This window comes from Solanum stenotomum, chromosome 11 (assembly GCF_019186545.1).
Source record: "Solanum stenotomum isolate F172 chromosome 11, ASM1918654v1, whole genome shotgun sequence".
In the NCBI taxonomy this organism is placed as follows: domain Eukaryota; kingdom Viridiplantae; phylum Streptophyta; class Magnoliopsida; order Solanales; family Solanaceae; genus Solanum; species Solanum stenotomum.
The window spans coordinates 19,927,008-19,951,236 of NC_064292.1; the positions used below are offsets into that span (position 1 = coordinate 19,927,008).

The following is a 24,229-nucleotide window of genomic DNA, read 5'->3' on the forward strand; positions in this document are numbered from 1 at the left end:
CAACATAGAGATGTGAAAAATCAGATGAACCGCGGCTAACTCTTGGGGTAGCTCCAACTCATAAGTTACATTACCTACCCTTTTTGATATTCTGCAAGGACCAATATACCGGGGACTAAGCTTCCCCCTCTTACCAAATCTCATAACACCTTTCATGGGTGAAACTTTCAAGTATACCCAATCATCTACTTCAAACTCTAACTCTCTTCTCCTAACATTAGTGTAGGATTTCTTACAACTCTGCACCATTTTCAACCTCTCTCAAATCACTTTCACCTTCTTCATAGCTTGATGGACTGAATCTTATCCTATCGACTCTGCTTCACCAACTTCAAACCATCCAATAGGAGATCTGCATCTTCTCCCATAAAGAGCTTCATAAGGAGCCATTTGGATGCTAGAGTGGTAACTATTATTGTAAGCAAACTCAATAAGGGGTAGGTGATCATCCCAATTACCTTTGAAATCAATCACACAAGCCCTCAACATATCCTCTAAGGTCTAAATAGTGTGCTCTTCTTTCCCATCTGTCTGAGGATGAAAGGCAGTACTTAAGTTCACCTCTGAACCCAAACCTTTTTGGAATGACTTCCAAAACTGTGCAGTAAATTGCGCACCTCTATCTGAAATAATGGAGACCGAAACCCCATGAAGTCTAACTACTTCTTGAAGATATAACTTGGCATAGTCCTCTGTTGTCTGAGTGGTCTTTACTAGTAAAAAGTTGGCTGATTTTGTCATTATATCGACAATCACCCAAATAGAATCATGTTGCCTGCGAGACCTTGGTAAACCTGTGATGAAATCCATATTAATCATCTCTCACTTCCATTTCGGAAGTTCTATATTCTGGGCCATACCACCAGGCCTTTGATGCTCTACTTAACTTGTTGGCAATTCAAACACTTAGCAACAAACTCTGCAATGCCCTTCTTCATACTACTCCACTAATAAACGTCTCTCAAATTACGATACATCTTATGGAACTCGGATGAATGGAATATCAGGATCTATGGGCTTCCTTCATGATCCTCTCTTGGAGTTCATCCACCCTTGGTACACACAATCTACCTTGATATCTCAATACACCATCTCCCCGTTGTTCAAAAGCCAATACTTTTTGTTTATGAACATTTGTCTTCAATTCAAGAAAAATTGGGTCTTGGTCTCTTCTCTTTTACTTCTGACACTAATGAAGATTCATTCCCATTCATCACCACCACTCTTCCTTCTCTGTCTGATTCCCAAGCATGCAAGTCTATGCATATCTTTTGCTAACTCTCTCTTTTCTTCTTCAACATGGGCAGTACTACCCATGGGTTAGGTAGTTCTTCTCATGAACTTTTAATTGTCTGAAGGCATAAGCTATAACTTTTCCATTCTTCATTAACACGCAACCCAAACCAACTCTAGACGCATCACAATAGATAACAAAGCCTTCTATACCCTCTGGTAGGGTCAAAACTGGGGCAGTAGTCAACCTCTTTTTCAATTCCTGAAATCTTTTCTCACAAGCTTCAGACCATTGAAACTTTACTGTCTTCTGAGTTAGCTTGGTCAAAGGGGATGAAATAGATGGGAACCCCTCTACAAACCTTTTATAATAGCCAGCCAAACCCAAGAAACTCCAAATATCAGTTGGAGATGTGGGTCTAGGCCAATTCTGCACTGCCTCTATTTTTTGAGTATCAAGTTTAATTCCCCCTCCAAACACAATGTGGCCTTAGAATGCCACCAACTCTAGCCAAAACTCACACTTAGAGAACTTGGCATNTAGTCAACCTCTTTTTCAATTCCTGAAATCTTTTCTCACAAGCTTCAGACCATTGAAACTTTACTGTCTTCTGAGTTAGCTTGGTCAAAGGGGATGAAATAGATGGGAACCCCTCTACAAACCTTTTATAATAGCCAGCCAAACCCAAGAAACTCCAAATATCAGTTGGAGATGTGGGTCTAGGCCAATTCTGCACTGCCTCTATTTTTTGAGTATCAAGTTTAATTCCCCCTCCAAACACAATGTGGCCTTAGAATGCCACCAACTCTAGCCAAAACTCACACTTAGAGAACTTGGCATACAACTCTCTATCCTTTACAGTCTGGAGAACTATTCTGAGATGACTAGCATGGTCTTCTTCATTCCTTGAATAGATTAGTATATCATCAATGAATACGATAACAAACATATCTAAATAAGGTTTGAATACTCTATTCATAAGGTCCATGAATGTTGTAGGCACACTGGTCAAACCAAATGACATGACCATAAACTCATAATGACCATAACGGGTTCTGAAAGCTGTCTTTGGAATATCACATTCCCTCTTAACTGATGGTAGCCAGATCTGAGGTCTATCTTAGAGAAACAGGTGGCACCTTGAAGTTGAATGAAAAGATCATCAATCCTTGGAAGAGGATACTCATTTTTTATGGTAACCTTGTTCAACTGGCGGTAATCTATACACATCCTAAGGGAACCATCCTTCTTCCTTACAAATAAAATCGGAGCGCCCCAAGGTGAGACACTTGGTCAAATAAAACCCTTATCTAGGAGATCTTTCAACTGCTCATTCAACCTTTTTAACTCTCCTGGTGCAATTTTGTATAGCGGAATAGATATAGGAGGAGTATCTGGAAGAAGGTCTATATCGAAGTCTATATCTCTTTCAGGAGGGACTCCGGGAAGATCATCTGGAAAAACTTCTAGAAACTCTCTTACTACTGAAACTGACTAAATATGAGGTATCTCAACACTAGAGTCATTAACTTGGACCAAGTGATAGACACACCCTTTAGAAACTAACTTCCTCGCCTTAAGGTACGAAATAAAACAACCTTAGGCACTGCTGAACTGCTTTTCCACTCTAAGACTGGCTCATTTGGAAACTGGAACTTGACAACTCGAGTTCTACAATCAACTGAGGCATAACAGGCATGTAGCCAGTCCATACCAACAATGACATCAAAATCTACCATGTCTAACTCAACTTGATCAGCCATACTACTCTTATGATTGACGGAAATGGGACAATCACGATATACCCTCTCTGCTAGAATAGACTCACCGACAGGTGTAGAAACACTTAATGGTTCACTAAATTGCTCAGTAATAACATCAAAATTCATCGCAACGTAAGGATTTACAAAGGATAAACTCGCTCATGGGTCTAGCAAAGCATAACAGTAAAGTTAAAGACTTGGATCATACCAGTGACAACATCTGGCGAATCCTCTTACTCTTGGTGACTATTGATAATGTATAAGCGGTTTGTTCCTCTGCTAGTACTAGAAGTAGCCCCTCTAGGTGCAGCTCTGTCTGGTGGAGCAACTGAAAAAGACTGGGCTCTATTGCCCCTATTACAGTTACCCTGCCTGTTCTTTGGACACCATCGCATGAAATGCCCATTATGGCCACACTTGAAACAACCAGTGGAGCCCTCACAACATGTACCTGAGTGGTTCCTACCACACTTAGCGCAGGCATGAGGCTTACTACCCCCTTGCGCCACACTACCCTGAGAATAGGCAGGTTTGGTTCTGAAATTCTGACTATTATACTCACTTTTGTTCTTAGGTGCAAGTGCACTAGCAGATGATGGAGCAGGTCCGTTCTGTTTCTGTTGGAAAGATGACCGGTTGGCATTATTCTTCTGTTGCCCGGACTCATTCCATGTCTTAGCTCTCTTATTCTTGAACTCCTCTCTATCCATCAGCTTCTCTTCCTCAACCTACTCCACATAGACAATCAACCTTGATAAATCCATGTCACCTATTAGCATTGCAGCCCCACCTTCCTTACTTGACAAACGAAACAACCCAGCAACAAAAAAGTTCATTCTACTGCTCATATCTGTAACCATCTCCGGAGCATAACGGGATAGTTGGGTGAACTTCAACCCATACTCATGAAGACTTAGTGACTCTTGCTTAAGGGTAAGGAACTCTCGTACCTTAGCCTCTTTCTGTTCTCAGGGAAAGAAACGCCCCAAGAACACCTCCTCAAAACAAGCCCAACTCGTAGGTGGTGCATCCTCAGCTCGGTTCTTCTTCCATTGATTGAATCAAATCCTAGTGACACCCTTCATTTGGTATGCAGTTAGTTCCACCCTCTCAGTATCAACAATATGCATGACCTCAAACACCTTTTGCAGCTCCTCAATAAAGTTCTATGGATCTTCGGTAGTGCTTGAACCAGGGAAACTTGGAGGGTTCATTCTCAAGAACTCACGAATCCTCAAAGTGTCACCTACTTCCTGGCGATTCCCTCTCTGTTGCCCATCTTGGTTGGTCACAACTTGGCTCAGCATCCTTACCGCTTCCCAGAACTCAACATTGGTCTCTTCTCCTTGGGGTTGCGCTTCAGGTGCATTGGGTACCCCTTGCTCCTCAACATTACGCCTAGCAGGACGACCTCTGATAGCTCATCTGTCATGCCCCAAAATAGGGGGCATAACTGGCACTCGATACCCTAATACATCAAGTTACCCACTAAATCATACTAGCTAAACCCAATTTGTGAGGCAAAAAGATTGGGCAACACAACCTCTAAAAAGTGAAGCATGGACCTAGAGGTCATGACCTGAAAGAGAATAACCATACAAAAAATGGTAGACAAACCAAAAAAAAAAATAAAGATGTACTATCTAGTCAACGAGGCCACAACTGAAAACATACCTACTTACACACATATATATACATGCCAAACTATTGGCTGGAGGTTGAAACATACAAAAAGAAAACCCAGAATATTGTGTCCACAATAGCCTCTATGAGTGACATAAGCATTGTTGGGACAAGTCCCTGACTATACCCAAACTGTACAACATAAGTAAACATCCTCTGATAGCCCAAGGATAAGATGGAGTTTACCAACTCACAGTTGAACCTGAATCTTAGCGGGTGGGTCGATTAGAGTCCCTGCCTGTACCTGCTTGCACAAAACAAAAAACAGTGTCCCCAGGCAAAGGGACGTCAGTACGAATAAAAATGTACTGGTATGTAAAGCGAAAAGTAAAATCATAAATATTTACCGTAAAAGGGTAATAGAGATACCACCTGAAACTAAAACCCAAATAATCTCCATAGCTGACCTTTAGCCCCCTACTACTTAAATATGCATGGTATGCTCGTATAATCGTATGTCGTGAATACATATATATATAGATACAAATGCATGACATACCCAACCAAATGCTAGCAATGGTGATGCTTTCCGGTAGTGAACCGGCATCATATTCGCCAACTTGTGGTGATCTGTGTCTCATACATATAAATATAAGCAATAGGCCACATACCTCCCAATTATAGCTCAGGATTAGAATGAATAGCATGTCATGTCATGGATTTATAACACCTATGAGTTACTGTTGTCATGTTGCCAATCTTGGCCCGTTTGTAGTCTTATTCTCATAACCCCATAATAATTTTCGTATAACATATAACAATCTCATGGAACTTGATATGTTCTTCCAAATAAGCTTGAAAAGTTAACTCGAATTTTAGAAGGATAACCTAACCTTGTTGATATTCATAACAAGTTTAAGGTGACTTACTTATTCCTAACTTGGTTCCTAGATAAGTTATAAAAGAAATATTTCAAAAACCAAGTGCACTAATAGTTTACATTTAAATTATATTTGAGAGTTTTGAAGATCATGAGCTACCTTAAAAAAAAAATTAATAATAACCTTAGTGGAGAAAGAGGTCTGGTCACAAGTATTAAGGGTCTCGCGTGATATTTTAAGTCACATCACCCAAGGAAGAATACAAATTCATACGTGCGGACATATAATCAAGGAAACTGATAAAATGACATGTAGATGTTCAACACTTTATTTATCCGAACGAGTGAAATATCAAAATAACAGAATCATGAAAATAATTTAGTTGAGATCCCAATGCCTTTCACTGAAGGTCTTTCCAGCAAGAGAATAGCAAAATATCACATTCGGCGTTTTAGGAATTTCCCAGGAGTGGTGCTAAAATGAGGGACGTCGCTTCGCCTTAATATACCTTTTCAATGAACACTTGAATGGCCATAACTTCTTCACGAAAGTTGTTCCTTACGTCCTAAAATTCGCAAATACTATATATAAACAGCTGGTACACACCTATAAACAATTCATAATTGTTCTTAAATCTGCAGATTTGCCAAATGGCCTCAACTTGACGAAATGTCCATAACAGTTAATAAAAACAATCATAAAAGTGTCTCGAGATGATTACCTTAGTTAACCAAGTATAAATCTTGAAGAAACACCAATAACTACAAATTTATATCTTCAAAAACTTGCTCAAAACGCAGCTAATAGAAGGGGAAAACGATTGCCACGTGTAGAGATCACGTTTCTAGGCACGGGGCAATCTTTAATGGTAGAAATCGTCAAAAACTAACCTTGTTCATGCAAGTACTCCATAGGAACCCTCTCTTAAGCTTTCTTTCTGGTTTGGAAGTAGAATGAAATGTTTTCATGGCTTAAAACGTTGAGTAAGCCGACATACCACATTTTTACCCAACCCAGATTCTGCCCCAGCAGTCCGTAGTAAAACCCTCATAACGTTTTACTCCGATGTCGGTTGGATACGGGGTTTTGTGTGTTGCAAACTAGACTCATAGGTCTTTGATTTAATGGGTGATAGGCTTTCTAACTCATTATATATTTGGAGAAAACATCCAAGACATTTTACCCAAAGTTAAGAAAATATTATTAGAGAAACTTCGATAACTTTTGCCGACTTTAGTTTCACTAATTTTCTTGACTTCCAAACTTAACATACGACCCTTGTGCTATTATAGTACCTCATAACACACTATTCTTAGCATGTTTTACACTCATAGGCTTATCCACAAGGTATGGGACAAGTTAAACCTTTCAAACGGGCGAAGTTCTACCAGAGCCATTTTTTTTATCATGAACATTGTTTGAGGGGTCCCTTTGACCTAAAACTTTAGTTTAGTTCCTTGATATTGCCACCTACTTGCAATCTTAATCTCTAATGTATGATACAAAGTCATATACACCTCATATAACCATGCCATACTATATCACATATATTATGCACGATTAGAGAAAAAGTATGGGATCTTACATTCTCCCCACCCCCTTATGAACATTCGCCCACGAATAGATCTAGACAATTCCTTGGTTGTATTTTCTTTTTTTTCTCACAGTACTTTATTTGTGAGTCTATATTTGTTACAGTCACAAACCTGAAGTCAAATTCTAAAAATTTTAACTACTAAGCTTTGCATAGCTATCACGTAAAAAGACATATAAATTTCACCTTCAAGCTACTTAAAATCCAACTAGGTCGTTGTGAAGAAATAATTGCCAATAATTGAAATGTGACTCACCTTAAGTCGTAAACAGTTGAGGGTACTCCTTCCTCATTTCCTCTTCTGCTTCCCAAGTCATTTCCTCGACGTTGTTATTTCTCCATAACACTTTCACAGAAGCTACATCTTTATTTCAAAGCTTTCTTACTTGCCGATCAAAAATCGCTATTGGTACTTCTGCATAAGATAAATCCTCAGTGATACAAATTGTCACACCCCTAACTAGAAAGGGGCAGACATCAAGGATATATACAAGCACCTGCTAAATATCTTACTAATCTCATGCCAAAGCTGAAGATTCATAAGCAGCAAAACCTATATGAAGACACATACTAAAACATAGATAAAAAAAAGGCCCGTTGGGCTACTTTACAACGGAAACAATACTAAGTCTACGAATCCTCTAAAGAGTATGCCTCTGAGAATCTGATAACTAGTCAGGACAGGGGCCCGACATACCCATTCTGATATATGTACATACGTAGCAAAATATAGGCTCTAAATATCTGATAGCTCCAGGTAGAGGTGGAGCTTACCAACTGCTAAACTAGAAGTATCTAGTCTACTGAAAATGCTTGTTGTCCTGAGCACCTGAGCCTGTAGTGATACAAATGAAATGCCAAAATAATAGGGACGTCAGTACATACAAAACATGTATTGGTATGTAAATCAAACTGAATAACAAGTAGACATCAAATATCATGATAGGCAAATTTGAGCATGTGTATGCAGGAGACACAATCCATAACTGGAATTGTGACCAACCTCAAGAGTCCTCATCGAACGTTTCATGGCTTGGTCATTTATATATATATATATAATACCTATAATTTTCCTAAGTGATATTTTTACTTCATTATATCGTTTCTTGGCTATTTGTAAAGCTAACTGTCAGGGAATCACATGATGGCATACTGACAGCAATTAGTGAACCCTGTATGGCATCTGTAGCCCACTGTCATGACCACGTGTGAAATCTCATAGTCTGGTAACGAAGTCTATCAAGGTACGCCCCCAGGGATCCTGTATAGTCTGCCCGCAACCCTATATCAGTCAGGTGAATCCACGACGGTAAATTCCAGCTGACTATATCTGAATTCTGTGCACAGAGTAGCGTCGTACGTAGTAGCCCTAAATATACCCACCCTACGCTGCAGAGTAGTCTATAATCTTAACTGCTTGAAATTATTTATAATAATTAATTCATTAGTCATATAGCTCGTGCTACAATTTGTAATTACATTCTTTAGCTTGAGAATCATATATCTTGTGACCTATGCACTTACGAACAGTTTGTGGCTGGTTGCTTTCTTTAAATTTATGCAACATGTACACCGCTAACTTCTAAGAGTTCCAACTGTAGGCAAATGTAGTTATGTGAAACATATTGCTTCTTTGAAGAGTACTATAACTCTATAGATTCGGGACTCAACCTTAGAGGGTTTATAAAATAGGATAACTTTCTTTCAAGTATCATAGAATCTATAGTGACATTTATCGGAAGAAAATGTAAGTTTAGGTCGTGCCTTAAGGGGAAAAGAGGTTTTAGCTTTACATAACTTAATTCGGGACTTACTACCTTACGTCGTCAAACTCCTTTGCTGAAAACTTTTATCTATAACATAAAATCATAAAACGATAGTATAAGAAACTAATCAAGAGTCACAACAATGTCAAAAACACAATAATGGTTCGCGAGCGACAATCTCAACAATTACCATAGATGAGTGGTGTATCACCACACCCTTCTCTTTCTCTACTTTTCAAGTACACTTATGACCCATTTCCATATTCAGTATTACTCCTCATCCTTTAACCATAAGGAACCAGCCCCCTTAATCATCCACACTTATCATAAAAGTAAAACTCAAGGCCTCAATCACCATCCCACCGGTTCCTTGTTAACGGTGTCAAATTCCTTTATAAGCTCATAGTTTAAGTTGGTAGAGAACTAATTCAATAAATGAAAATAATAGGAGCTCATATAACCAGCTACAACATATTCTTAGCCAGTTAGGAATTTTATCAAACACTTGGTGAGCGACAAAGTTTCAAGAACTATAATAGTCACGCTCTCTATACTTCCCCTTCTGTTTTAATGTAACCAGCTTACTTCCCCAATACAATACCATTGACCCCTCATTTGGTCAAAACAACAGCCAACACTACCTTCTACAAACTCCCTCCTCGCCAAAACATCAAATACAATGGGTAAAACATGGACTCACGGCTTCCTATCACCGTCCCGTGAGTCCTACTCGCAAATTATACTTAAAGCATCCTTGGAATGCTATTTATGAAGATAGAAGAGGATTCATACCTATATATCAAATAAAAGCATCCCCTTCCCTTCTTTATTCTCCAAGAACAATACTTTTTCCTTCAAGAAAACATTTAGCTAAGTATATCTATAGGTCTATGGAGAGGAAGACACTTGATTCTTGAAGAAACCAACTTACCTTAAGCTTTGGTGGATTGAAGAAGAGAAAAACTTGAAGAAATAACTTGAAACCAGTCCTTACACATTCTTGATTATAAGATAAAGTATATCCCAAACTTCTAATATAAAAACAACAAGTTTGGCCGACTTTCTCTAAAGTGCCACATGTCCCGCAGTGATTGGGCAGTGCGCGCGTCTGTCGTAGAATGAACATAACTTTTTACTCCGATATTGTTTTAACGAGAGGTTTGTTTTGATGGAAGCTAGACTCAAATACCTTCAATTGGATAGGTTGTAGGCCCTCTAAGTCGTTATATATTAGGAGATATGCTCGTTCAAAGTCAGATGAGAAATGAGATCATTTGTAGTATTCTTCCACAATGAACCTTTAAATTTTAATCTTTTCTTTAATGATCTCTTTGACCTAAAACTTTTGTTTAACCCTTCAAATGACTAAATGTAAGGGTTACATGGTATTCTTAACCATTCTCAATGATATACCTCCCCCGATATCACATGTATGCATTGGTGTTTAGGAGTCGCAAATGTATTTTAAGTTACGGGATATTACATTATCCCCCCATTGGATCATTCGTCCTCGAATGAATTTTAAAAAAAATTGGCAGATTTTCCTTTGTAAACATGCCTATCCAAAACCTTTCTTCCAACAAAAATATACACTCAATGTTTCACAGAGCATCACCACGTAATAATATGATACGGATATTCACTAGGCTCTGCTTGGCCTTATAAAAATTGAAACTACACTAACTAATATAATATACCTTATATTGTAGATGTTTCAACTCTGAGGAACATGTGGTGTTTGTATCAAGTACCTGAACATATAACATATAATAAAGCAATACTACAAAGTACAGGCAAAACAGATACTCAAATAAGAGGAGTTATGACTTTAAGAACCTTTGTGTGGCTACTGAAATAAGTGGGGATACTTGGCCCTCATGTCAGCCTCTACTTCCGTGTGGCTTCTTCTATATTCTGACTTCTCCAAAGTACCTTGACTAATGCTACGTCTTTTGTCCTCAACTTCCTGACATGTCGATCCAATATTGCCACTAGGACTTCCTCATAAGATAAGATAAGTGTTCTGATAATTCCATACCTTCTATGGGAATAACCTGTGTAGGATCTGCCAAGCATTTGCATAACATCAACACATGGAAGACTGGGTGTACTGCAGCTAACTCTCAAGGCAAATCCACCTCATAGGCTACCTGGCCAACTCTACGTATAACTTTATATGGCCCAATATACCTGGGGCTCAACTTACCTTTCCTCCCAAATTCTCATAATGCCCTTCATAGGGGATACTTTCAAGAATACTCAGTCATCAACCTGGAACTCTATGTCTCTACCGTGTACGTCTGCATATGATTTTTGTCGACTCTGAGCCATTTTCAGTTGCTCTTTTATCAACTTTACTTTTTCAACGGCTTGGTGAACAAGGCCTGGTCCTAATATTTGAGTTTCATAACCAATAAGCGATCTACACCGACACCCATAGAGTGCTTCAAATGAAGCCATGCCAATGCTTGAATGATAATTATTATTGTAGGAAAATTCTATCAAGGGCATATGATCATCCCAATTACCTTTTAAAGTCTAAAACACATTCTCTCAATATATCTTCGAGTGTTTGAATAGTGCATTCAGCTTGGTCGTCTGTTTGTGGGTGAAATGCAATGCTAAGGTTCACCTGTGTGCCCAAACTCTTCTGGAATGATCCCCAAAAATGTGTTGTAAATTGGGCACCCCTATCTGAAATAATAGATAGTGGAGTCCCATGCAAGCGAACAACTTCCCTTGCATATAGCTTGGCATATTCTTTGGTTGTGCTACTGGATTAAACTGGCATGAAGTGGGTTGATTTCGTCAACCGATCAATGATCACCCAAATGGAATCATGTCTCTTAAAAGAGAAAGGCAAACCTGTAATGAAATCCATATTAATAGCATCCCATTTCCATATTGGAATGTCCATAGTCTGAGCTAGGCCACCGGGCCTCTGATGTTCTACTTTGACTTGTTGGCAATTGGAGCATTGTGCCACGTATTCCGCAATATTCCTTTTCATGTCATTCCACCAGTAGACCTCCTTAAGGTCATGATACATCTTTGTGGAGCCTGGATGAATTAAGTATTAGGAACAATGTGCTTCATCTATGATTTTCTGCCTTAACCCATCTATATTTGGAACACACAGTCTGCCTTAGCATCTCAAGGTGCCATCTTCTGCTAAATTGAATGCAGTAACTCGGTGCTCACGAATCCCTTCTTGATACTGTAGAAATATTGGATCATCATACTGTTTCTCTTTCACCAATGCCACTAATGATGATTCGCTAGTATTCTGCACTACTACGCCTCCATCTTCAGCTTCAAGAAGTCGAACTCCCAAGCTAGCTAATTTGTGAACATCTCGTACTACTTCCTATTAAACACATGGTAAATGTACTAGACTTCCCATAGATAGTTGACTAAAAGCATCTTCTACCACGTTAGCTTTACCTGGGTGGTAGAGGATGTTCACATCATAGTCCTTCAACAACTCTAGCCACCTTCTTTTCCTGATATTCAAATCTTTTTGCTTGAAAAGATATTGGAGACACTTATGATCTGTAAAAATATCAACATGTACCCCATACAAATAGTGTCGCCAAATCTTAAGCGCAAATACCACTACAGCAAGCTCCAAATCATGAGTGGGGTAGTTTTGTTCGTGTTTCTTCAATTGTTAAGAAGTGTATGCTATCACCTTCCCTTGCTGCATTAAGACGCACCCTAGGCCAATGCCTGAAGCATCAGAATAAACTACATACCCTTATGTACCCTCTGGTAAGGACAATACTGGCGCCTTAGTCAATCTATTTTTCAGCTCTTGGAAGCTTTTCTCACACGCATTGGACCACTGGAACTTCACTGCCTTTTGCATCAACTTGGTCAATGGTGCAGAAATAGAGGAGAATCCCTCTACAAACCTGTGGTAATATCCAGCAAGTCCCAAGAAACTACGCACCTCCGTCGGAGTAGTAGGTTGAGGCCAACTCTTTACAGCCTCAATCTTTTTGGGAGTCTACTCTAATGCCTTCACTAGAGACCACATGGCCAAGAAAAGCCACAGAGTTCATCCAGAATTCACATTTCGAGAACTTGGCATATAGTTGGTGCTCTCTGAGTGTTTGTAGGCCAGCTCTCAAGTGATTTGCATGTTCTCTGGCATCACGTGAATTTATCAAGATGTCATCTATAAATACAATCACATACATATCAAGAAAAGGCTTGAAAACCCTATTCATAATATCCATAAAGGTTGTTGGAGCATTTGTTAGTCCAAATGAAATGACAAGGAACTCAAAGTGTCCATATCTCATTCGGAAGGCTGTTTTGGGAATATCTACTTCTCGAATCTTTAGCTGATAATATCCGGGTCTCAAGTCAATCTTTGAAAAGCACTTAGCTCCTTGCAATTGATCAAATAGATCATATATCCTTGGAAGGGGATATTTGTTGTATATCGTCACTTTATTAAGCTGTTTGTAATCTATACACATCCGCATCGGTCCATCCTTCTTGAGTACAAATGGTACTAGAGCACCCCAAAGCGATATGCTAGGGCGAATGAAACCTTTGTCAATCAAATCTTTCAGCTTCTCCTTTAGCTCTTTCAATTCTGTTGGGGCCATTCTATAAGGCGGAATGGATATAGGCTGGGTACCGGGATCTACGTCAATACCAAAATCAATCTCTCTAATTGGAGGTAGTCCAGGAAGTTCGTCAGGAAACACATCTGGATATTCATTCATAACGGCCACAGAATGAAGAGTCGCCATCTGTTTCTCAGCTTGAAGGTCTCTTACATGGACAAGGTGATATAAACACCCTTTGTCTATAAAATTTTATGCCTTAAGATAGGAAATAAACCTTTCTCTAGGCATCATAGCATTACCCTTCCACTCTAGGACTGGCTCGCCCGGGAGATGGAATCGAACAACTTTGGCTCCGCAATCAACTGTTGCATAACAAGATGACAACCAATCCATGCCTATAATGACATCAAAATCAACCATTTCTAGCTCTATCAAATTTTCCAATGTGTCACGACCACATATTGTTACTAGGCACCGTAATAGATCCTTCTAGCTATAACAGAGTCTTTGTAGCGATCTTTTCAAAATGATACCACTACTTAAACAAGAAATCTAATTAAATACTTGCGACATTTAAAACTAATTAATGAGGGAACACTGATTTTAATCTAGTAGAGGGATTAGATTCATAACGAACTCCAAAAAAAAGAAAATATAACATTTAAGCAATTAACCGACCAGATCTTCATGCATATGTTAACCTCACACTCGAGGGTGAAATAACAAGAATATTACAAGCTTCACACAACTTTCAAGACATATAGCAAATTAGTATATTACAAGACTTGGGTTTATACACCCCAAAAAGATAAAAACGTATAACCATACTTATATTACAACTCATGGTGACATGACCAAATTAGCCCTCAAAATCTCCTGTAAATATACAGCACAAGGATCATGTACAAGTCCCAAGGTTATACGAAATATATATGCCTATATGCAAATGTGATCTTCCTTAAGGCTTTCAAAATCTCCATCATCAATGGACAGCTTCAAGCATCATCGCGAACAGCCCCTACAATAGAAACAACTATCGCTAAGCATATAGCTTAGTGGTGTACAAACTATAGGTTTGGAGCCCTTAAATTCACCAAGTTATCATTCTCAAGTCAAGGGCAGCACGATCGAAACAAAATCAGTAAATCAAGTAAACAATTTACAAGGAGTATCAAGTTCAATATATAAAGGTCTAAATGTCAAGAATGCTCATAGCACAACTTTTCAAGAGATTCAACCAATATATACATCATGTCGTCACACCAAGCACGAGCGGGTATCAAGAAGGGTCAAAACCCAATAATCAAGAGAACCAAGAATCATATACAAAAATGGCTTCTTAGTTCGTACTTAAAATGGACAACTTCCATTCTTAAGACGAACTAAAAATATAGAGTCAAGATGGCAAATGATCCGAACCAAGAGGCATGCCAAGAGTGACAAAGTCAAAGCCACAAGCAGGACAAGGTCCCAACAAGAGTGCTAAGTGATCAAACAATCTGTACAAGTGGGCGAGTTACATAAGCGTCTTTAATGTATTAAAGAAAACCAATACGACAATGCAAACTGACAAGAGGTAACCAAGTACCAAGATAACTTTCAGTTATACTAGCAGGTAAAAAGAGTACAAGTATAAGTTTATACACAAACCTCAGTTCTTTAGCACAAAAACAGTCCAACAAAACTCCACGATTCAAACCATAGACCTAGCAGCATATCAAAGTCTTCAACTTGTACACGAGGATATACAACCTTAAAAAAATGAATTCAATAACTTATACTTTCTAGCACCTCAATAATGATGACGTAAAATAGGGTTATCATCACAAGTAAGCCTAGACTGTACAAATACGACTATGCTCCCAAACAGTAAATTCTGGCCATCCTAGTGCATCATGTCGCAACTAAGATTTGAAATGGCAAACGGCAAAAATCAACTGTATACTCTTCATGAAAGATGTAGGTACCTCTCTTAAGGTTGCAAACAACCAAGAATCACCGCAAAATGTATTTTGGATAAAACGATATATTCAAAACACTAACAGTCGTCCATACAAGATTTCAAACTTCAGAATCTGGACAGAACTTGTCCTATGATGCGTCCCATATTTTGAATTCATAACAACTAAATTAGAGTTTAACATAAACATAAGAGTTGTACATATACAAATTATCTTTCCAAATTATATTTATACACAGTAAACAAAGTTCTATAGAACGAGATATGCTTAATCTACTAAACGCTATCCAGCTCAAAAACAGGTTTTACCACTTACCAAAGAGAAGAGCGTAACTCGATTTCCAGCCAAAAGGACCAAGATTCTCTCTTGTGATCTTGAAGAACAACAGGTTAGATAATGTTCTAAGGGACTTATACTTCAGGTGAGACGAATTTGCTAAAAGGAGGTGTCAAAATATAGTAACACAAGAGGTGTTTATCATATACACAGCTGTCCATAAAAGTTGGCTGCCCATATACTTGTGTGCTGCCCAAATGCATAGATATACACCTATATATATATATACATATATATACATATATATATATATATACATATATATATATCCTTCACCTCCTTTTAAAGCTATACATATTTCTAATTAAAATATTACGCAAATACCCCCATACAATACATAAATTATGATGACAATTATTTTAAGCAGGGTTGCAAATATAACATTATTTCAAGTTCCCAAAATGAGAATTAAACACATTGTAATAATTAAGCAGTGGTTTATTGACATGCGACTCTTGTTAGCATTTTCGGGGTGTTACAGTCTCCTACCGGAGTTGATACTGCAAATGGCTCATGTAATAACTCTGGCTCTACTCCAAATTTCTTAGCAACAAATGGAGTAACATATGATAGGGTAACCCCTGGTCTATCAAAGCATATACATCATAAGAGAAAATAGATAAGGTACCTATAACCACATCAGGGGATGCCTCTGAATTCTGACGACCTGCTAGTGCATACATCCGATTTGGGCCAGCTCCAGAACCAAATCCTCTACCCCTGCATGTACCTCTCCCTGCTGGTGGTTGAGGGCCACGTGATGAAGAAGGCGTTGATGCTGAGGATGCTCCTGCAGAGCCAGTATATTGTGGCCTATCACTTCTACCCTCCACTCGAAGCTTCAGACAATCATGTATCTTATGACCCTCAATTCCACACCCATAGCAAGCGGTAGATCCATATCGACACTCTCCCAAGTGAGATCGGCCACAGTGCCTGCAAGTAGGTCGAGGCGGTAGTCCTCGACTAGCACCTCTCTGATAGTAGAGATTAGGTGCCCTCGGGGTCTGAGTCTGCTCCTGCCTGGGTCTCGATGACTGAGCTGGGGCACTAGCAGTTGAGCGGTCTAGTGATTGAGCCTATCTTAGAGGACCTCTACTGGAGTAAGCTCTAGCATCTCCCTAAAATATTCCAGCACTCCTAGCCCTCTTATTTTTTTCCTTAACTCTCTCAGCCCTACGATTTTGTATGCGGTCTTCTGTTTGCTGAGCATGCCATAAGTCTTGCAAAATCCATATCCGAATTTAATGCAGCAACGGTGCAAGAGCCAATCAAATAATCCCCAAGTCCACCAATGAAGCAATGCATCCTTGCATTTTAGGTGCTAACCATCTCAGGAGCAAATCTAACCAACTGAGTGAATCGCATGCAATACTCCCTGACGCTAAGGTTATTTTGTCGAAAGTTTAAAAATTCATCAACCCTCGCTTCCCTAAGCTCTAGTGGAAGAAAGTGCTCCATAAAGGCCTTAGAGAACTCCTTCTAAACTGCTGGAGGAATATTTTATCCCCTAGAGTCCTCCCACATCTTGTACCAAGCAATGGCGACGTCTTTCAGCTGATAGGAGGCTAATTCAACTGCCTCAGTCTCAGAGATATGCATGACCCTAAGAATTTTGTTGATCTCATCTATAAACCATTGTGGGTCCTCTGTCACCCTAGATCATGTGAATACTTGGGGATTCATATGGAGGAAATCAAGTACTCTAGATCCAGCTGCCTCTTCCTGAACGTACTAGGTGTTGCTGCATTTTGTCTTTGGACCTGAGCAACTACCAACTGAGTGAGCAACTATATTGCCCCTCTAAGATCTTGCTCTGAAGCACCTGGTGGCGGTACAGGTGGTAAATGAACTACTGTTGGTACTACTGGAGGTGTAGTTTCTCTTGTAGCTCCTTCTGCCTTGGGAATCTGAGGACCTAGAAGCATAGGACATGGCAAGCTCTGCTGACCACTGGTCTGATCACCTACTAGTTGGGACTGCTCTAAAATGGATGCCTCCTGAGTAGTACTAGCAATAGACCTCGAGCCTCATTTATCCTTGTCCGTACTAGACATGATCTGAATCACAAATGAAAAAAAGAGTTTGAGTCAGAATTAACTTTCTGTGACTTAGATATATCGCATGATCTAGATTATGATTGAAGGTCAAATTCCTAGATGACCATGTAGTCCCTAAATTATAAATATGGCGCACAACACATTTATAAGAAAGGTTCTACTAGATGCAGCTTCATAGACTCCCTGAGACACTTGAACCTTATGCTCTAATACCAACTTTGTCACACCCCTAACTAGAAAGGGGCAGACATCAAGGATATACACAAGCACTTGCTAAATATCTTACTAATCTCATGCCAAAGCTGAAGATTCATAAGCAGAGGAACCTATATGAAGACACATACTAAAACATAGATAACAAAAGGGCCCGTTGGGCTACTTTACAATGGAAACAAGACTAAGTCTACGAAGCCTCTAAAGAATATATCTTTGAGAATCTAATAACTAGTCGGGACAAGGCCCTGACAGACACATTTTGATATATGTACATACATAGCAAAATATAGGCTATAAATATCTGATAGCTCCAGGTAGAGGTGGATCTTACCAACTGCTAAACTGTAAGTCTCTAGTCTACTGAAAATGCTTGTTTTCCTGAGCACCTGAGCCTATACTGATTAAAATGAAATGCCAAAATAATAGGGACGTCAGTACATACAAAACATGTACTGGTATGTAAAGCAAACTGAATAACAAGTAGACATCAAATATCATGATAGGCAAATCTGAGCATGTGTATGCAGGAGACATAATCCATAACTGGAATTGTGACCAACCTCAAGGGTCCTCATCGAATGTTTCATGGCTTAGTCATTTACATATATATATAATCCCTATAATTTGCCTAAGTGATATCCTTACTTCATTATATCACTTTTTTGCTCTTTGTAAAGCTAACTATCAGGGAATCACATGATGGCCTACTGACGGCGATTAGTGAACCCTGTATGGCATATGTAGCCCACTGTCATGACCACGCGTGAAATCTCATTGTTTGGTAACAAGGTCTATCAAGGTATGCGCCCCCCCCCCCCAAGGCTCCTGTATGGTCTGCCCGCAGGCTTGTATCAGTTAGGTGAATCCACGACGGGAAATTCCAGCTGACTATATCTGAATTTTGTGCACAGAGTAGCATCGCACGTAGTAGCCATAAATATACCCACCCTACGCTGAAGAGTAGTCTATAATCTCAACTGCTTGCAATTATTTATAATAATTAATTCATTAATCAGATAGCTCATGATTTAATTTGTGGTTACATTCTTTAGCTTGAGAATCATATATCTTGTGACCTATGCACTTACGAACAATCCGTGGCTGGTTGCTTTCTTTAAATTTATGCAATATGTACACCGCTAACTTCTAAGAGTTCCAACTGTAGACAAATATAGTTGTGTGAAACATATTGCTTCCTTGAGAGTATTATAACTCTATAGGTTTAGGAATCAACATGAGAGGGTTTATAAAATAGGATAGCTTTCTTTCAAGTATCATAGAGTCTATAGTGACATTTATAGGAAGAACATGCGAGTTTAGGTCGTGCCTTAAGGGCAAAAGAGGTTTTAGCTTTACATACCTTAATTCGGGACTTACTATCTTACGTCGTCAAACTCCTTTGCAGAAAAAATTATCTATAACATAAAATCATAAAAGGATGTGTAAGAAGCTAATCAAGAGTCACAACAATGTCAAAAACACAATAATGATTCACGAGCGACAATCTCAACAATTACCATAAATGAGTGGTGTATCACCACACCCTTCTCTTTATCTACTTTCCAAGTAGGCTTATGACTAATTTACATGTTCAGTATTACTCCTCCTCATTTAACCATAAAGAACCAGCCCCCTTAATCACCCACACTTAGCAAAAAAGTAAAACTCATGGCTTCTGATCACCATCCCACCGGTTCCTTGTTAACGATGTCAAATTCCTATATAAGCTCATACTTTAAGTTGGTAGAGAACTAATGCAATAAATTAAAATAATAAACATATTCTTAGCAACTTAGGAATTTCATCAAACACTTGGTGAGCGACAAAGTTTCAAGAACTATAATAGTCATGTTCTCTATACCTCTCCTTCCGTTTTAATGTAACCAGCTTACTTCCCCAATACAATACCATTGACCCCTCATTTGGTCAAAACAACAGCCAACACCACCTTCTACAAACACCCTCCTCACCAAAACATCAAATACAATGGGTAAAACATGGACTCACAGCTTCCTATCACCGTCTCGTGAGTCCTACCCACAAATTATACTTAAAGCATCCTTGGAATACTATTTATGAAGATAGAAAAGGATTCATACCTATTTATCAAAGAAAAGCATCACAATACTTTTTTCCTTCAAGAAAACATTTAGCTAAGTATATCTATAGGTCTATGGAGAGGAAGAAACTTGATTCTTGAAGAAACCGTCTTACCTTAAGCTTTGGTGGATTCAAGATGAGAAAAACTTGAAGAAATAACTTGAAACCAGTCCTTTCACGTTCTTGAGTATATGATAACGTATATCCCAAACTTCTAATATAAAAAGAACAAGTTTGGCCGACTTTCTCTAAAGTGCCACATGTCCCGCAGTGATTGGGCAGTGCGCGCGTCTGTCGTAGAATGAACATAACTTTTTACTCCAATATCGTTTTAATGAGAGATTTGTTTTGATGGAAATTAGACTCAAATACCTTAAACTGGATAGGTTGTAGGTCCCTCTAACTCGTTATATATTAGGAGATATGCTCGTTCAAAGTCAGATGAGAAATGAGATCATTTGTAGTATTCCTCCACAATGAACCTTTAAACTTTAATCTTTTCTTTAATGATCTCTTCGACCTAAAATTTTGTTTAACCCTTCAAATGACTAAATATAAGGGTTACATGGTATGTTTAACTATTCTCAATGATATACCTCCCCCGATATCACATCTATGCATTGGTGTTTACGAGTCGCAAATGTATTTTAAGTTACGGGATATTACACAAATATTTTCAATGGGCATAATACGTGAAGGATCTCCAAAGAACTTCCGCAACATAGAAACATGAAATATAGGATGAACTACTTCTAATTCTGAAGGCAAATTAAGCTCGTATGCCACCATACCGATCTTTCGAATAATCTTATACGGTCCAACGTACCTAGGACTGAGCTTCCCTTTCTTTCCAAATTGCATGATGCCCTTCATAGGTGATACTTTCAGGAAAACCCATTCTTCTACCTCAAACTCTTAGTTCTGTCGGTGAACATTTGCATAAGACTTCTGTCGACACTGTGCGGTATAAAGCCGATCTCTATTAAGCTTAACCCTTTCAATCGCTTGTTGGACTAGATTGGGACTTAGAAAATATGCTTCCCCGAGCTCAAACCAACCGATTGGGGACCTACACTTCCTCCCATATAGTGCTTCGTAAGGGACAATCTGATTACTAGCTTGAAAGCTGTTATTATAAGCAAACTCGATAAGAGGTAGATGTTGATCCCAACTTCCTTTAAAATCCAACACGCAAGCACGTAACATATCCTCAACCATTTAAATAGTACGTTCTTCCTATCCATCAGTTTGTGGATGAAAAGGGGTGCTAAGATTTACCCGAATTCCTAGACCTTTCTGAAACGATCTCCAAAAATGTGTTGTAAATTGAGCTCCTTGATCTGAGATAATAGATAATGGAACTCCGTGAAGGCGAACAATCTCTTGAATGTAAAGCCTAGCATAATCTTCAGCTGAATATGTCATCCTAACTGGAAAGAAATGAGCAGATTTTGTCAGCCTATCGATAATTACCCAAATGGAATCAAACATTCGTGGACTACGAGGAAAACCAGTGATGAAGTCCATATTTATCATATCTCATTTCCATAACGAAAGCTCAATATACTGGGTTAGGCCTCCACTCCTCTGATGTTGTGCTTTAACTTGTTGACAGTTGGGACATTCAGCTACCATCTTCACAATATCTTTTTTCATGACATTCCATCAATAGATCTGTGAAAGGTCCTGATACATCTTCGTCGCTCCAGGGTGAGATGCATATCTAGAATAATGGGCCTCCGAAAGAATATTTGTACGGAGCTTCCCAACTGTCGGTACACATAAGCGACCCTGGTATCGAAGGACTCCATCTCCAGTTAGCTCAAATAAGGGGTGTTGTTGCTGTGGAATATTTTGCCTCAATTTCCTAAGCTCAGGATCTTCATGTTGCGACCTTTTCACTTCAATCACAAAGGAAGATTTTGCCATATTCTTAACGACAACACCTTCGCCTCCTGCATCTACCAAGCGTACTTGCAAATTAACTAGTTGGCATATGTCTTTTGTAATTCCAACCTTTTCAGCTTCAACATGACTTAGACTACCCATGGACTTTCGGCTGAGCGCATCAGCAACAACATTAGCTTTGTCGGGATGATATAAAATATCAACATCATAGTCCTTTAATAATTCTAGCCATCTCATTTGTCGTAGGTTCAACTCCCTCTGCTTAAGTAAATACTGAAGACTCTGGTGATCAGTGAACACATCTATATAAACCCCGTATAGATAATGTCGCCAAATTTTTTGGGCAAAGACTACTGCAGCCAACTCAAGATCGTGTGTAGGATAATTCTGCTTATGCTTCCGCAACTGTCTAGAGGCGTATGCAATAACCTTACCATGCTTCATAAGAAGACAACCTAGGTCAATTCTTAAGGCATCACAATAAACAACATAGCCCTCATTACCATCTGGAAGAGTTAGGACAGGTGCAGTGGTAAGCCTTTTTTTTAGTTCATGAAAGCTCTACTCGCATGCCTCGGTCCACTGAAACTTTGTTGCCTTATGTGAATTTTTTCAGTGGTGCAGAAATAGAAGAGAATCCCTTCACAAACCTTCGGTAATACCCCGCCAAGCCTAAAAAGTTGTGAACCTACGTCGAATTCAAGGGCCTCGGCCAAGTCATCATTGTTTCAATCTTTTGTCCATCAACCTTAATACCCTCACTTGTAATAACATGACCAAGAAAAGCTACTGAGGTAAGCCAAAAATCACATTTAGAGAATTTAGCATATAACCTACAATCTTGGAGAGTCTTCTTCCGACCGTGAATATATAAGAATATCATCAATAAACACAATCACAAATTCATCCAAGAATGGTTTGAAGACCCGATTCATAAGATCCATAAAGGTTGTTGGAGCATTTGTAAGCCCAAAAGACATGACAAGGAACTTAAAATGGTCATACCTCGTCCTAAATGTTATTTTTGGGATATCAACTTCCCTAACTCGCAACTAGTGGTAACCAAACCACAAGTCAATCTTGGAAAAGCATTTGGCACCTTGTAACTGATCGAATAAGTCATCAATCCGTGGAAGAGGATATTTATTCTTTATAGTGACTTTATTTAGTTGTCTATAGTCAATACACATCCACAAGGATCCATCTTTCTTTCGAACAAAGAGCACTAGGGCGCCTCATGGGGAAGTACTTGGCCTGATAAAGCCTTTATCGAGCAAGTCCTTCAGTGGTCCCTTCAATTCTCTTAGTTCTGCAGGTGCCATTCTATAGGGAGGAATCGATATAAATTGCGTATCAAGAACCAAGTCTATAGCGAAATCAATTTCCCTTTCTAGGGGAATTCCTGGAAGATCATCAGGGAATACCATTAGAAATTCATTCACGATAGGAATTGACTGAAGAGTCATGGGCTCCTTATCAATATCATGTACATGAACCATATGGTATATACAACCTTTAGCAATCAACTTCTGAGCCCTAAGGTATGAAATAAACTTACCCTTAGGTGTGGCTGCATTACCCTTCCACTCAAGGACTGGCTCACCTGGAAAGTAAAATCGGACTATCTTTGCATGACAATCAATATTAGCATAGCAAGCTGCCAACCAATCCATACCCATGATAACATCAAAATATAGCATAATCAACTCAACTAAATCAGCAGAGGTTGGACGATCATTAGTTAATACTGTACAACCCCGATAGACACGACTAGCTAAAATAGAATCGCCAACCGGTGTAGACACCTCAACTGGTTGTGGCAACAACTTAGATTTCATGTCAATCTTACTAACAATAAATGAAGTAATATATGAAAATGTAGAGCCAAGGTCTATCAATGCATAAACAACTTGAGAAGATATCATCAATATACCTGTAACAACATCAGGGGATGCCTCTGAATCCTGTCATCATGTGAGTGCATAAAAGCGATTCTGACCACCGTTTGAACCTGTATCTCCTTCACCTATCCCTCTACCACGACCCTGAGTAGACTGTGGTCCTGGTCGTGGGGCACGGACTGAGGGTGAAGATGTTGTTGTGGATCCTAAAGGCTGCGCTAGATCACTTATGCTCAACCTCGGCTATCGACTAATAGAATGTCACGTCTTCCCATAATGATAACATGCACCTGAACCCTGTCT

At 39.0% G+C, this 24,229-nt stretch overlaps 2 protein-coding genes across 3 annotated transcripts in view; one reads left to right on the top strand and one right to left on the bottom strand.

Moving 5' to 3' along the window:
* Positions 1-24,229, top strand: part of LOC125844769 (tubulin-folding cofactor E) — a 375,181-nt gene that overhangs the window by 347,656 nt on the left and 3,296 nt on the right. Inside the window, exon 16 of one of the 2 annotated variants that reach the window (XM_049524104.1) lies at positions 6,302-6,313. The exons of the other annotated variant lie outside the window; for it this stretch is intronic. The gene's annotated coding sequence lies outside the window, so the exon portion shown is untranslated. Of the gene's footprint in view, positions 1-6,301; positions 6,314-24,229 lie in introns of those variants that run through there. 2 annotated transcript variants of the gene reach the window in all.
* On the bottom strand, positions 14,285-17,049 carry LOC125845735 (uncharacterized). Its single transcript, XM_049525269.1, has 4 exons — positions 16,957-17,049; positions 16,370-16,820; positions 16,231-16,322; positions 14,285-14,320 (listed from the first exon to the last, which is right to left on the bottom strand). Exons 1-4 carry the CDS (start codon positions 17,047-17,049, stop codon positions 14,285-14,287), a joined length of 672 nt encoding a protein of 223 aa, XP_049381226.1.

Bases quoted from the DNA above. Each gene is read 5' to 3' on its own strand.
- LOC125845735 (XM_049525269.1), bottom strand. From the start codon at position 17,049: ATGCATTGCTTCATTGGTGGACTTGGGGATTATTTGATTGGCTCTTGC. The intron at 16,821-16,956 runs GCATGCTCAGCA...CCTCTAAGATAG, and splicing joins TGGATTTTGCAAGACTTATG to GCTCAATCACTAGACCGCTC. The intron at 16,323-16,369 runs GTACCTTATCTA...TTGATAGACCAG, and splicing joins ATCCCCTGATGTGGTTATAG to GGGTTACCCTATCATATGTT.